The sequence below is a fragment of the Coloeus monedula genome, assembly GCF_965178545.1.
Source record: "Coloeus monedula genome assembly, chromosome: 31".
NCBI classification, from domain to species: Eukaryota; Metazoa; Chordata; class Aves; order Passeriformes; family Corvidae; genus Coloeus; species Coloeus monedula.
This window is the reverse complement of record NC_138811.1, coordinates 1,217,444-1,230,385: the sequence shown is the minus strand read 5'-3', so window position 1 is coordinate 1,230,385 and position 12,942 is coordinate 1,217,444. Positions and strand designations below refer to the sequence as shown.

The window sequence follows — 12,942 nt, the reverse complement described above, 5'->3', positions numbered from 1 at the left end:
TTGGGATCCCAAATTTGGGTGTTAAATTGGGGAATTTGGGGTTTTTTTCCCCTGGATCTTGGGGGTGTCCCTGCCTCAGTTTCCCTTTTCCCAGGTCCCCTAATCTGGGAATTAAATTTGGGAATTTTGGGGTTTTTTCCTCGGGATTTTTGGGCGGTTTCCCTTTCCCAGGACCCCAAAATTTGAGAATTAAATTTGGGAATTTTGGCGGTTTTTTTCCCGGTTTCCCTGCCTCAGTTTCCCTTTTCCAGGACCCCAAATTTTTGGAATTAAATTTGGGAATTTTGGGGTTTTTTCCCGGGATTTTTGGGGCTTTCCCTGCCTCAGTTTCCTTTTTCTTAGGATCCCAAAATTTGGGAATTAAATTCGGGAATTTTGGGGTTTTTTTTCCCGGTTTCCGTGCCTCAGTTTCCCTCTCCCAGGACCCCAAAATTTGGGAATTAAATTTGGGAATTTTGGGGGTTTTTTCCCGGTTTCCCTGCCTCAGTTTCCCTCTCCCAGGACCCCAAAATTTGGGGAATTTTGGGGCGTTTTCCCGGGATTTTTGGGCTTTCCCTGCATCAGTTTCCTGGGACCCCAAAATTGGGAATTAAATTTGGGAATTTTGGGGTTTTTTTCCCTGCATTTTGGGGGGGTTGGGCGTGTCCCTGCCTCAGTTTCCCTTTCCTTGGGACCCCAAATTCGGGAATTTGGGGTTTTTTTCTCTGGATCTTGGGGGCTTTCCCTGCCTCAGTTTCCCTTTCCCTGGGACCCCAAATTTGGGAATTAAATTCGGGAATTTTGGGGCTTTTTCCCTGGATTCCAGCGGCCTTTCCCTGCCTCAGTTTCCCTCTCCCCCAGGGCCCATCCCGAACTCCCAAATCCCGGGAATTTCAAGGGGGGAGGAATCGAAATCCCCTCCTCCCCCCCCCAAAAAAAAAAAACTGGAAAAAACCTAAAAAATAAAAATAGAAATAAAAATCTTTATTTGGAGGCTCCGACAATTCCGGGCTCTGGGCAGGGGGCCCCGATGTCCCAAAGTGTCCCCAATGTCCCCAGGTGCCACCAGAGTGGCCCCAAGGGGTGGCAGGGGACACTTCGGGCACGCTGGGGACACTCTGGGGACACTTTGGGGACACTTTGGGCACTGCCACCCCCCTTGGGGACACTCCGGGGACACTTGGGGCAGGCACTGCCAACCCCCCTTGGGACACTTTGGGGACATTTCGGGCATTGCCACCCCTCTTTGGGGACACTTTGGGGACAGTCCCCAAACCCAGGTGACACTTCGGGCACTGCCACCCTCCTTGGGGGCACTTTGGGGACACTTTGGGCACTGCCACCCTCCTTGGGGGCACTTTGGGGACACTCTGGGGACACTTCGGGCACTGCCACCCCCCTTAGGGACACTCAGGGGACATTTTGGGGACACTTTGGGCACTGCCACCTCTCCTGGGGGCACTCTGGGGACACTTTGGGGACACGATGGGCACTGCCACCCCCCTTAGGGACACTCTGGGGACACTTTGGGGACATTTCGGGCACTGCCACCCCCCTTGGGGACACTTTGGGCAGCACGGTGGTTTGGGGACACTGAGGGGGATTTGGGGACATTGGGGGGGGGGGGGTGGTGGTGACAGGAGCGGTGACCACGGGACTGGGGACGGGGTTGGTGACACCGGGGGATGGCAGTGCCACCGCTGAGTCCATCACTGGCACCGGCGTTGTCACCGTGTCGGTCACTGGGGACAGTGCCAGTGCCAGTGCCAGCCCCGGTGTCACCAGCCCGCCGTTGTCACCGTGTCACCGGGGTCGGCGACAGCGCTGTCGACGTCGCCGGTGGCGGTGCCAGCCCCGCGGTGTCCCGAGTGTCACGGGCCGATGTTGAGCCGTGTCCTCGATGTCCCCTCGATGTCCCCTCGGTGTCCTCGATGTCCCCTCGGTGTCACAGCCCCATGTCCGGCCGTGTCCCCTGGGTGTCCCCTGGGTGTCCCCTGGGTGTCCCCAATGTCCCCTCGGTGTCACAGCCCCACGTCCGGCCGCGTCCCCAGCTCCCGCTCCAGCTCCCGGATCAGGGCATCGAAATCCTTCAGGGTCAGACGGGGCCCCGACGGCACCTGGGGACCTCCCCCCGGCCCCAAATCCGCCCCCAGCCCCAAATCCGCTACCGAAGGGGTCCGGGGCGGGCTTTGGGACGGGCTTTGGGGTTGGGTCCTGGGCGGGCTTTGGGGCGGGGTCTGGAGCTCGATTTGGGGCGGGATTTGGGGTTGGGTCTGCACCGGGGGCCGGGGTGGGCTTTGGGACGGGCTCTGGAGCACGTTTTGGGGTGGGGTCCGGCTTCTGGGTGGGCTTTGGGGTGGGCTTTGGGACGGGCTTTGGGGCGGGGTCTGGAGCACGTTTTGGGGAGGGGTCCGGGCCAGATTTTGGGGCAGGGTCCGGGTTCTGGGTGGGCTTTGGGGCGGGCTTTGGGGCGGGGTCTGGAGCTCGATTTGGGGCGGGATTTGGGGTTGGGTCTGGACTGGGGGTCGGGGTGGGCTTTGGGGCGGGGTCTGGAGCAGGTTTTGGGGCGGGGTCCGGGCCAGGTTTTGGGGCGGGGTCCGGGTTCTGGGTGGGCTTTGGGGCGGGGTCTGGAGCGCGTTTTGGGGCGGGTTTTGGGGTTGGGACCAGAACCGCTCTTGGGGCGGGCTTTGGGGCGGGTTTTGGGGCGCTGTCCCCGCGCTGTCGCCGTCGCTGTCCCCGGGCGGGCCCCGGGGGTCGCACACGCTCCAATCCCCCGCGTAGCGGTTGCTGGGGGGGCTCTCGGGACCCCTCGGTCGCGACCGCGCCACCACCGGGGGGTCACTCCGGGCCACCACCGGGGGGTCACTCCGGGCCACCACCGGGGGGTCACTCGGGGCCACCACCGGGGAGTCACTCGGGGCCACCACCGGGGGGTCACTCGGGGCCACCACCGGGGGGTCACTCAGGGCCAGCGCCTGGGGGCGACCCCGGGGGGACTCGGCCCACGCAGGGACCGGGGGGGCTGCGGGGCCAGAAGGGGACAGAGGGTCAGTGTTGGAGGGGGGAGGGGGTGGTGGTCCCGGTCACCTGGCCAGGTGTGTCCACCCCACACCCCCCCACCTGTCCAGGTGTCCCCTGGCCCTCCCCAGGTGTGTCCCCTGTCACCCCCCAGGTGTGTCCCCTTCTTGTCACCCACCCAGGTGTCCCCTGTCACCTCCCCAGGTGTCCCCTGCCCCTCCCCAGCTGTGTCCCCTTCTTGTCACCCACCCAGGTGTCCCCTGTCACCTCCCCAGGTGTGTCCCCTGCCCCTCCCCAGGTGTGTCCCCTTCTTGTCACCCCCCAGGTGTGTCCCCTTCTTGTCACCCCCCAGGTGTCCCCTGTCACCCCCCCAGCTGTGTCCCTTCACCCACCCAGGTGTGTCCCCTGTCACCTCCCCAGGTGTGTCCCCTTCTTGTCACCTCCCCAGGTGTCCCCTGTCACCCACCCAGGTGTCCCCTGCCCCTCCCCAGCTGTGTCCCCTTCTTGTCACCCACCCAGGTGTCCCCTGTCACCTCCCCAGGTGTGTCCCCTGTCACCTCCCCAGGTGTGTCCCCTTCTTGTCACCCACCCAGGTGTCCCCTGTCACCTCCCCAGCTGTGTCCCCTTCTTGTCACCTCCCCAGGTGTGTCCCCTTGTCACCTGTCCCCTGCCCCCCAGCTGTGCCCCCCTCACCTGGCCACACCCTCAGCAGGTAGTGCAGCACCTCCAGGTGCCTCTTGAAATCCACGGCTCCGGCCGCGTCCTCTCCGGAGGGGTGGCCCTGCTGGTGGCCCTGCTGGTGGCCCTGCTGGTGGCCCCGCTCGCCCCGCTGGTGGCCCTGGCAGGTGTGCGGGGGCAGCAGCACGGGCCCGAAGCACACGGCCAGGTTCTGCGGCCCCATGCGGTTCCAGCGCTGCAGCGCCGCCACCAGGCTCAGGTGCGACAGCAGCCGCCGCAGCGTGGCCTGGGGACACGGGGACAGCCCGGGGGTCACCTGAGGTCACCTGGGGGTCACCTGAAGTCACCCGGGGTCACCTGAGGTCACCTCTTCCCACCCGCCCTTCCCGCTCCTTTCTCCCAGCCCTGTTCCCCATTTCCGCCATTTCCAGCCCCCTTTTCCCCGCTGCTGTTCCCACCCCGCTCCCCCCCACTCTCACCCCAATTCCTCCCCATTCCCACCCCCATTCCCGCCCCATTTCCCATCCCTGCCCCCCCCTTTTCCCATTCCCACCCCATTTCCCCCATTCCCGAGTCCCACCCATTTTCCCATTCCCATTCCCATTTTCCCACCCTCTCCGGGGGTCTCAGGCACTCCCAATCCCATTCCCACCCCCATTCCTACCCCATTCCTCCCATTCCCACCCCCATTCCCATTTTCCCACCCTTTCCGGGGGTCTCAGGCACTCCCAATCCCATTCCCACCCCATTCCTGTTTTCCCACCCTCTCCGGGGGTCTCAGACATTCCATTCCCACCCCCCATTCCCATATCCCCACCCCCATTCCCCATTCCCACCCCTCATTCCCATTTTCCCACCCTCTCCGGGGGTCTCAGACATTCCATTCCCATTCCCCCATTCCCATATCCCCATTCCCATATTCCCACCCCCATTCCCCATTCCCACCCCATTCCCGTTTTCCCACCCTCTCCGGGGGTCTCAGGCACTCCCAATCCCATTCCCACCCCCCATTCCCACCCCATTCCTCCCATTCCCACCCCCATTCCCATTTTCCCACCCTCTCCGGGGGTCTCAGGCACTCCCAATCCCATTCCCACTCCCCATATCCCTATTCCCACCCCCCATTCCCACCCCATTCCCGTTTTCCCACCCTCTCCGGGGGTCTCAGGCACTCCAGCAGGGCCGTGGGGTCCCCGGGGGGGTCCCGGGGGGGTCTCCGGGCCATGGCCTCGAGCACCGAGCGCTGCAGCCGGGGCGGCACCAGCGGGGACGGCAGCTCCCGCAGGAAATCCTTCAGGATCCCTGGGAAAAACGGGATCGGGGGGGATCCTTTAGGGGCTGGGAATCCCATTTTGGGGCCAGGATCCCTTTTTGGGACCGGGATCCCCTTTTTGTGGGGCCGGGATCCCATTTTGGGGTTGGGATCCCATTTTGGGGCTGGGATCCCATTTTTGTGGGGCTGGGATCCCATTTTTGGGCTGGGATCCCCTTTTTGTGGGGCTGAGATCCCAGTTTTGGGGCTGGGATCCCATTTTTGGGGCCAGAATCCCATTTTAGGGCTGGGATCCTATTTTGGGGCTGGGATCCCATTTTAGGGCTGGGATCCTATTTTGGGGCCAGGATCCCCTTTTTGTGGGGCTGAGATCCCAGTTTTGGGGCTGGGATCCCATTTTAGGGCTGGGATCCCATTTTTGGGCTGGGATCCTGTTTTGGGGCTGGGATCCCATTTTAGGGCTGGGATCCTATTTTGGGGCCAGGATCCCCTTTTTGTGGGGCTGAGATCCCAGTTTTGGGGCTGGGATCCCATTTTAGGGCTGGGATCCCATTTTTGGGCTGGGATCCCGTTTTGGGGCTGGGATCCCATTTTGGGACTGGGATCCCATTTTAGGGCTGGGATCCCATTTTGGGGTTGGGATCCCCTTTTTGTGGGGCTGAGATCCCAGTTCTGGGGCTGGAATCCCATTTTAGGTACTGGGATCCCCTTTTCACTCCTAAATCCTCCCCCTGAGAGCCCAAATTCCCCCCAAATTCCCACCCCGGGGGTGTCCCCCGGGTGTCCCCCCTCACCGGTGACCACGTTGATGTCCGGGCAGAGGCGCTCGGACAGTGCCACCCCCGCGCTGTCCCTCTCGAAGGCGTCCCTCAGCTCCTTCTTGGCAGCGGCCGAGCCGCAGAGCCGGTACAGCCCCACCACCTGCGGGGTCACTGCTGGTCACTCTCCGGCCACCGGTCACTCTCCGGCCACTGGTCACCACCACCGGTCATCCCCCAGTCCCCGTCACCCCCAGTCCCAATCACTCCCTGGGTTCCAGTCACTCCCTGGCCACCGGTCACTCCCTGGCCACCAGTCACCTCTTGGCCAGTACAGCCCCACCACCTGCAGGGTCACTGCTGGTCACTCTCTGGCCACTGGTCATTCTCCAGCCACTGGTCACTACAGGTCATCCCCTGGCCCTGGTCACTCCCTATGTCCCGGTCACTCCCTGGCCACCGGTCACCTCCTGGCCAGTACAGCCCCACCACCTGTGGGGTCACCACTGGCCACCCTCTGGCTCCTTGGTCACTCCCCGGCCCCGGTCACCCCCCCAGCCAGGTCACCTGCTGGTCAGCCCCCAAGCCCCGGGTCACCCTCCCAGTCACCCCCTGGTCACCCCCTGGTCACCCCCTGGCTCTGGGTCACCCTATGGTCCACTCACCTTCACCTCCCTGCCCCTGGTCACCCCCTGGTCACGCCCTGGTCACCCCCTGGTCACTCCCTGGTCACCCCCTGGTCACCCCCGGTCACTCCCTGGTCACTGCCGGGTCCCCCGTGGTCCCTCTGTGGTCACCTTGAGCCCCCAGGTTTTGGTCACTCCAGTCCCCCCTGGTCACCCCCTGGTCCCAGTCACCTCCCAGTCACCTCCCAGTCACCCCCGGTCACCCCTCGTCACCCCTGGTCACCTTCTGGTCACTCCCCGGTCACCTTGAGCCCCTGGGTCCTGGTCACCCTCTGGTCCCCCGTGGTCCCTCTGTGGTCACCTTGAGGCCCCTGGTTCTGGTCACTCCCCAGTCACCCCCTGGTGACCCCCTGGCTCCAGTCACTCCCTGGTCACCCCCTGGTCCCTCTGTGGTCACCTTGAGCCCCCAGGTTCTGGTCACTCCCCAGTCACCCCCTGGTGACCCCCTGGCCCCGGTCACCCCCGGTCACCCCCCGGTCACTCCTGGTCACTCCCCGGTCACCTTGAGGCCGCGGCGCTCGATCTCGGCCAGGCACTTCTGGACGAGCAGCGGGACCTGGCTGGGGTCCCCCTCCCGCGCCACCAACTGCCCCAAATCCGCCCCAAACACGCGTGGCGGCCGCGGGGCCGGAGCGGCCTGGAGCTGCACCAGGGTCAGCTTGGAGTAAAGGACACCCCGCGGGTGCAGCTGCAGGGCCAGCGCCTGTGTCCGGCCACCTGCAGGGACACAGGGACAGCAGGACACCCACGGGGTCAGCAGGATACCCATGGGGTCACAAGGACAGCAGGACACCCATGGGGACAGCAGGACACCCGTGGGGACAGCAGGACACCCATGGGGTCAGCAGGACAGCAGGACACCCATGGGGTCAGCAGGACACCCATGGGGTCACAGGGACAGCAGGACACCCATGGGGACAGCAGGACACCCATGGGGTCACAGGGACAGCAGGACACCCATGGGGACAGCAGGACATCCATGGGGTCACAGGGACAGCAGGACACCCATGGGGACAGCAGGACACCCATGGGGTCACAGGGACACCAGGACACCCATGGGGACAGCAGGACACCCGTGGGGACAGCAGGACACCCATGGGGTCACAGGGACACCAGGACACCCATGGGGTCACAAGGACATCCCCAGGGTCAGCAGGACACCAGGACACCCACGGGGTCAGCGAGGCACCGCGGGGGTCACAGGGACAGAAGGACACCCATGGGGTCACAGGGACAGCAGGACACCCATGGGGTCACACCGAGACACCCAAGGGTGGGGGTCAGCTGAGCCCCCTCGAGCCCCCCAATCCCCCCGAGCTCCCCAATCCCCCTGAGCCCCCTCGAGCCCCCCAAACCCCCCAATTCTCCGAGCCCCCCCAACCCCCCGAACCCCCAATCCCCCCGAGCCCCCCCGAGCCCCCCAAAACCCTCAACCCCCCGAGCCCCCCAAACCCCCCGAGCCCCCCCGAGCCCCCCAATCCCCCCAATTCTCCGAGCCCCCCAATCCCCCCGAGCCCCCCAAAACCCTCAACCCCCCGAGCCCCCCAAGCCCCCCGAGCCCCCCAAACCCCCCGAGCCCCCCCGAGCCCCCCAATCCACCCAATTCTCCGAGCCCCCCAATCCCCCCGAGCCCCCTCATCCTCCCAAAACCCTCAACCCCCCGAGCCCCCCAAACCCCCCGAGCCCCCCAATCCCCCTGAGCCCCCCAAACCCCCCGAGCCCCCCAATCCCCCTAAAACCCCCCCAAAATCCCCACCCCATACCTTCGAAGAGCTGCGCCAGCCCCACGGTGCCGTGGCCGACGAGGCGGTTCCGGCCAGCGGCGACATCCCAGGACAGCACGGCCACCGTGAGCAGCCGCGCCCGCTCCAGCTCCAGGTTGAAGCAATGGTCAAGCCGCAGGAATTCGGCCCCTCCGGCCAGCAGCGCTGTCCGAGCGCGGCTCGCCCCGTCCACCTGCAGCACGCAGAAGAGCCGCTCCGGCCGCGCCGGCCGCAGCCCCCGCAGCTGGACACTGACCAGCCCGGACAGCACGGCCGAGCCCCTGGCCGCGGGGTCCCCGTAAGGGCGGAACGCCCCCAAATCCAGCCCGGGACCCCCGAGCCCCACCGGGGACCCCGGGACCGGCCTGGCCGGCAGCTCGGGGGAGTCGCCGTCGCTGCGATGTCCGGCCCGGCCGGACACTGCGCGGGGCAGCGCCCAGGCCACGCTGGTGTCCAGGTGGTAGCGGCTGATGACGTTGCGGGATTCCCGGCGGGATTCGGGGGGCGAGGGGCAGCCCCCAGCCCCGTGGGGGTCGCGGGCGCGGGGGCTCCTCAGGCTCAGCTTCCGCCGCAGCTCCGGGAGCTTCCTCATCCTCAGCGAGAGGCGCCGCACGGGCCCCGGGGATTTGCATTTGGGGAGGGGGCGGCCCTGGCCGGGGGGAGAGGGGGGGTCCGGCGGCCTCCCTGTGGGGCGGGGGGACAGGGGTCAGTGGGGCGGGGGGCGCTGGGGGAGCTGGGAATGGGGTTCAGGGGGAACCGGGAATGGTGGGGAGGGGGTCTGGGGGTATTGGGAGGGCTGGGGGGAGAACTTGGGGGCACTGGGAATGATGAGGAAGGGGCTGGGGGCACTGGGAATGATGGGGAGGGTCTGGGGGCAACGGGAAAGGGTCTTGGGGGTACTGCGAGGGCTGGAGAGGGTGTTCAGGGGGTACTGGGAGGGGGTTCAGGAGGCACTGGGAATGATGGGGAGGGGCTGGGGGCAGTGGGAAAGGGGCTGGGGGTACTGGGAGAGCTGGTGAGGGGATTCAGGAGGAACTGGGAATGATGGGGAGGGCCTGGGGGCACTGGGAGGGCTGGGAAGGGGGTTCAGGGGGCACTGGGAATGATGGGGAAAGGGGCTGGGGGCACTGGGAAGGGGGTCCTGGGGGCACTGGGAATGATGGGGAGCGTCTGGGAGTACTGGGAGGGCTGGGGTGGAGGAACTGGGAATGATGGGGAGGGGTCTGGGGACACTGAGGACACTGGGGACACTGGGGGACACTGGTGGACACTGGGGGACACTGGGGACACTGGGGGACACTGGGGACACTGGGGGATACTGGGGGACACTGGGGGACACTGGGGACACACTGGGGACACTGGGGGACACTGGGGATATTGGGGACACTGGTGGACACTGGGGACACTGGGGGATACTGGGGACACTGGGGGACACTGGGGATATTGGGGGACACTGGGGATATTGGGGACACTGGTGGACACTGGGGATACTGGGGGACACTGGGGGACACTGGGGACACACTGGGGACACTGGGGGACACTGGGGGACACTGGTGGACACTGGGGACACTGGGGACACTGGGGACACTGGTGGACACTGGGGGACACTGGGGACACACTGGGGACACTGGTGGACACTGGTGGACACTGGGGACACTGGGGGACACTGGGGGACACTGGTGGACACTGGGGACACTGGGGGACACTGGGGGACACTGGGGACACTGGGGGACACTGGTGGACACTGGTGGACACTGGGGGACACTGGGGGACACTGGGGACACTGGGGGACACTGGGGGACACTGGGGGATACTGGGGGACACTGGGGACACTGGGGGACACTGGTGGACACTGGTGGACACTGGGGGACACTGGGGACACTGGGGGACACTGGGGGACACTGGGGACACACTGGGGACACTGGGGGATACTGGTGGACACTGGGGACACTGGGGGACACTGGTGGACACTGGGGACACTGGGGACACTGGGGGACACTGGGGGACACTGGGGGACACTGGGGACACACTGGGGACACTGGTGGACACTGGTGGACACTGGGGACACTGGGGGACACTGGGGGACACTGGGGACACTGGTGGACACTGGGGACACTGGGGGACACTGGGGGGACACTGGGGACACTGGTGGACACTGGGGGACACTGGGGACACTGGGGACACTGGTGGACACTGGGGGATACTGGTGGACACTGGGGGACACTGGTGGACACTGGTGGACACTGTCCTGGGCGGGCCGTGCAGGGTGGGGGCTGCAGGGTCTGGGGGATGCCCTGGGGTGGGGCCGGGGACTTTGGGGCCACTGTGGCCACTGTGGCCAAGGTCGGGGGCCTGCGGGTGCCAGGGGGAGGTGACAGCGGGACAATGTCCCCCCACCCCCCCTGCCCCTCACCGCTGGCCCGTCCCCGCCCGGCTCCCTCCTCTTCCTCCTCCTCCTCCTCCTCCTCCTCCTCCTCCGCGCGGCCTCCGGCTCCCTCGGCCGTCCCCGGCCGCTCCGGGGTCCCCTCCCCGCGGCTCCCCGCGTCCTCCTCATCCTCGGGGATGGGGTTGTACCAAATGTCCCCTTCGGCCGCGCCGCTCTCGCCGGCCCTGCTGGCCCCGCTGGCCCCGCTGGCCTCGGGCCCCTTGCCGGCGGCCAGCACCCAGCGGCGGCTGCTGCGCTCCAGGCTCTGCAGGTACGCGCTGCGCTTTTGGGGCTCCCCGCGGCGGTTTTGGGGCTCCCCGCGGTGATTCTGGGGCTCCTCGCAGCGATTTTGGGGCTCCAAGAAGAGATTTTGGGGCTCCCCGCAGCGATTCTGGGGCTCCCCGCGGTGATTTTGGGGCTCCGGGAAGACGTTTTGGGCTTCCCCGCAGCGATTTGGGGGCTCCAAGAAGAGATTTTGGGGCTCCACGCAGACGCTTTGCGGCTCTTGGGGCTCCCCGCGGCGGTTTTGGGGCTCCCCGCGGTGATTTTGGGGCTCCACGCAGACGTTTTGGGCTTCCCCACAGCGATTCTGGGGCTCCCCGCGGTGATTTTGGGGCACCCCGCGGTGATTTTGGGGCTCCACGCAGACATTTTGCGGCTCTTGGGGCTCCCCGCGGTGATTTTGGGGCTCCCCGCGGTGATTTTGGGGCACCCCGCGGTGATTTTGGGGCTCCACGCAGACATTTTGCGGCTCTTGGGGCTCCCCGCGGCGATTTTGGGGCTCCCCGCGGTGATTTTGGGGCTCTTGCGGCTCCCTGCGGTGGTTTTGTGCCTCCAGGAAGCGATTTTGGGGCTCCTCATGGCGATTTTGGGGCTCTTGGGGCTCCTCGTGGAGATTTTGGTGCTCCAGGCAGAGATTTTGAGGCTCCTCTCGGTGACTTTGGGGCTCCTCACGGTGCTTTTGGGGCTCCAAGAAGAGATTTTGAGGCTCCTCACGGCGATTTTGGGGCTCCCCGCAGCGATTTTGGGGCTCCTCACGGCGATTTTGAGGCTCCCCACGGCGATTTTGAGGCTCCCCACGGCGATTTTGGGGCTCCCCGCAGCGATTTTGGGGCTCCCCACGGCGATTTTGAGGCTCCTGGCTGTGATCCCGGGGGGATTCCCGGTGGTCGATTCCCGGAGCTTCTGAAACCCCAAAAAGGACCCCAAAAGTGACCGGGGGGGTTCCGAGGGGGTCCCATCCCGGGGGGGGTCCCTTTCTCGGGGGGGTCCCTTCATCTGGGGGGGGTCCTTTATTCTGGGAGGGGGTCCCATTCCCGGGGGGGGTCCCTTCAGCCGGGGGGTCCCTTTTTTGGGGACGGGGGTGTCCCTTTCTCAGGGGGTGTTTCCCATTCCCGGGGGGGGGGGGTCTCTTTTTCGGGGAGGGGGGATCCCATCCTCGGGGGGGTCCCTTCATCCAGGGGGGTCCCTTTTTCGGGGGGTGTTTCCCATTCCCGGGGGTCCCTTCCTGGGAGTTTCTCAGCCGGGGGGTCTCTTTTTGGGGGAAGGGGCTGTTTCCCATCCCGGGGGGGTCTCTTTTTGGGGAAGGAGTCTCTTTTTGGGGGGAGGGGGCTGTTTCCCATCCCGGGGGTGGTCTCTTTTTGGGGGGAGGGGGCTGTTTCCCATCCCGGGGGGGTCTCTTTTTGGGGAAGGGGTCTCTTTTTGGGGGGAGGGGGCTGTTTCCCATCCCGGGGGGGTCTCTTTTTGGGGGAGGGGCTGTTTCCCATCCCGGTGGGGTCTCTTTTTGGGGAAGGGGTCTCTTTTTGGGGGGAGGGGGCTGTTTCCCATCCCGGTGGGGTCTCTTTTTTGGGGAAGGGGCTGTTTCCCATCCCGGGGGGGTCTCTTTTTGGGGAAGGGGTCTCTTTTTGGGGGGAGGGGGCTGTTTCCCATCCCGGGGGGGTCTCTTTTTGGGGGAGGGGCTGTTTCCCGGGTGTCTTTTAGGGGGAAGGGGCTGTTTCCCATCCCGGGGGGTCCCTCCCGGATTTTTGGGGGGGTGTTCGGTACCTCCGTCCTCGGCCTCCGCCCTCTTCGCTCTCGGGCGCTCGCGGCGCCTCAGGCGGGACAAAGTCCGGCGCAGCAGCGGCTCCGCCATCGCCGCCCCCCCGGGACCCTCCCGGGACCCCCCCGGAACCCCCCGGGACCCCCCAGGAGCCCCCAGCGGGACCCTCAGAGCGCGGGGCCCCGCAGCGGCCGCGCCGCCATCCCGGGCCGCGAATTCCTGGGATGCCGCCGGCAGCGCTGCCGGGAGCTGTAGTCCGGAACGGGCGGGAGCGGGGGGGGAACATCTGGAGCGAGAGAGCGGCATCGGGAATGGGGGGATTCA

At 65.9% G+C, this 12,942-nt stretch overlaps 1 protein-coding gene across 1 annotated transcript; it reads right to left on the bottom strand.

Moving 5' to 3' along the window:
- Nucleotides 1-2,000: 2,000 nt before the first annotated feature.
- Nucleotides 2,001-12,740, bottom strand: SYDE1 (synapse defective Rho GTPase homolog 1; the record flags this gene model as incomplete). Its single annotated transcript, XM_082299329.1, has 10 exons — nucleotides 12,624-12,740; nucleotides 11,535-11,765; nucleotides 10,641-11,153; nucleotides 8,156-8,839; nucleotides 6,895-7,109; nucleotides 5,743-5,869; nucleotides 4,826-4,977; nucleotides 3,691-3,961; nucleotides 2,705-3,001; nucleotides 2,001-2,143 (listed from the first exon to the last, which is right to left on the bottom strand). Exons 1-10 carry the CDS (start codon nucleotides 12,709-12,711, stop codon nucleotides 2,001-2,003), a joined length of 2,721 nt encoding a protein of 906 aa, XP_082155455.1. The 5' UTR covers nucleotides 12,712-12,740.
- Nucleotides 12,741-12,942: the final 202 nt, after the last annotated feature.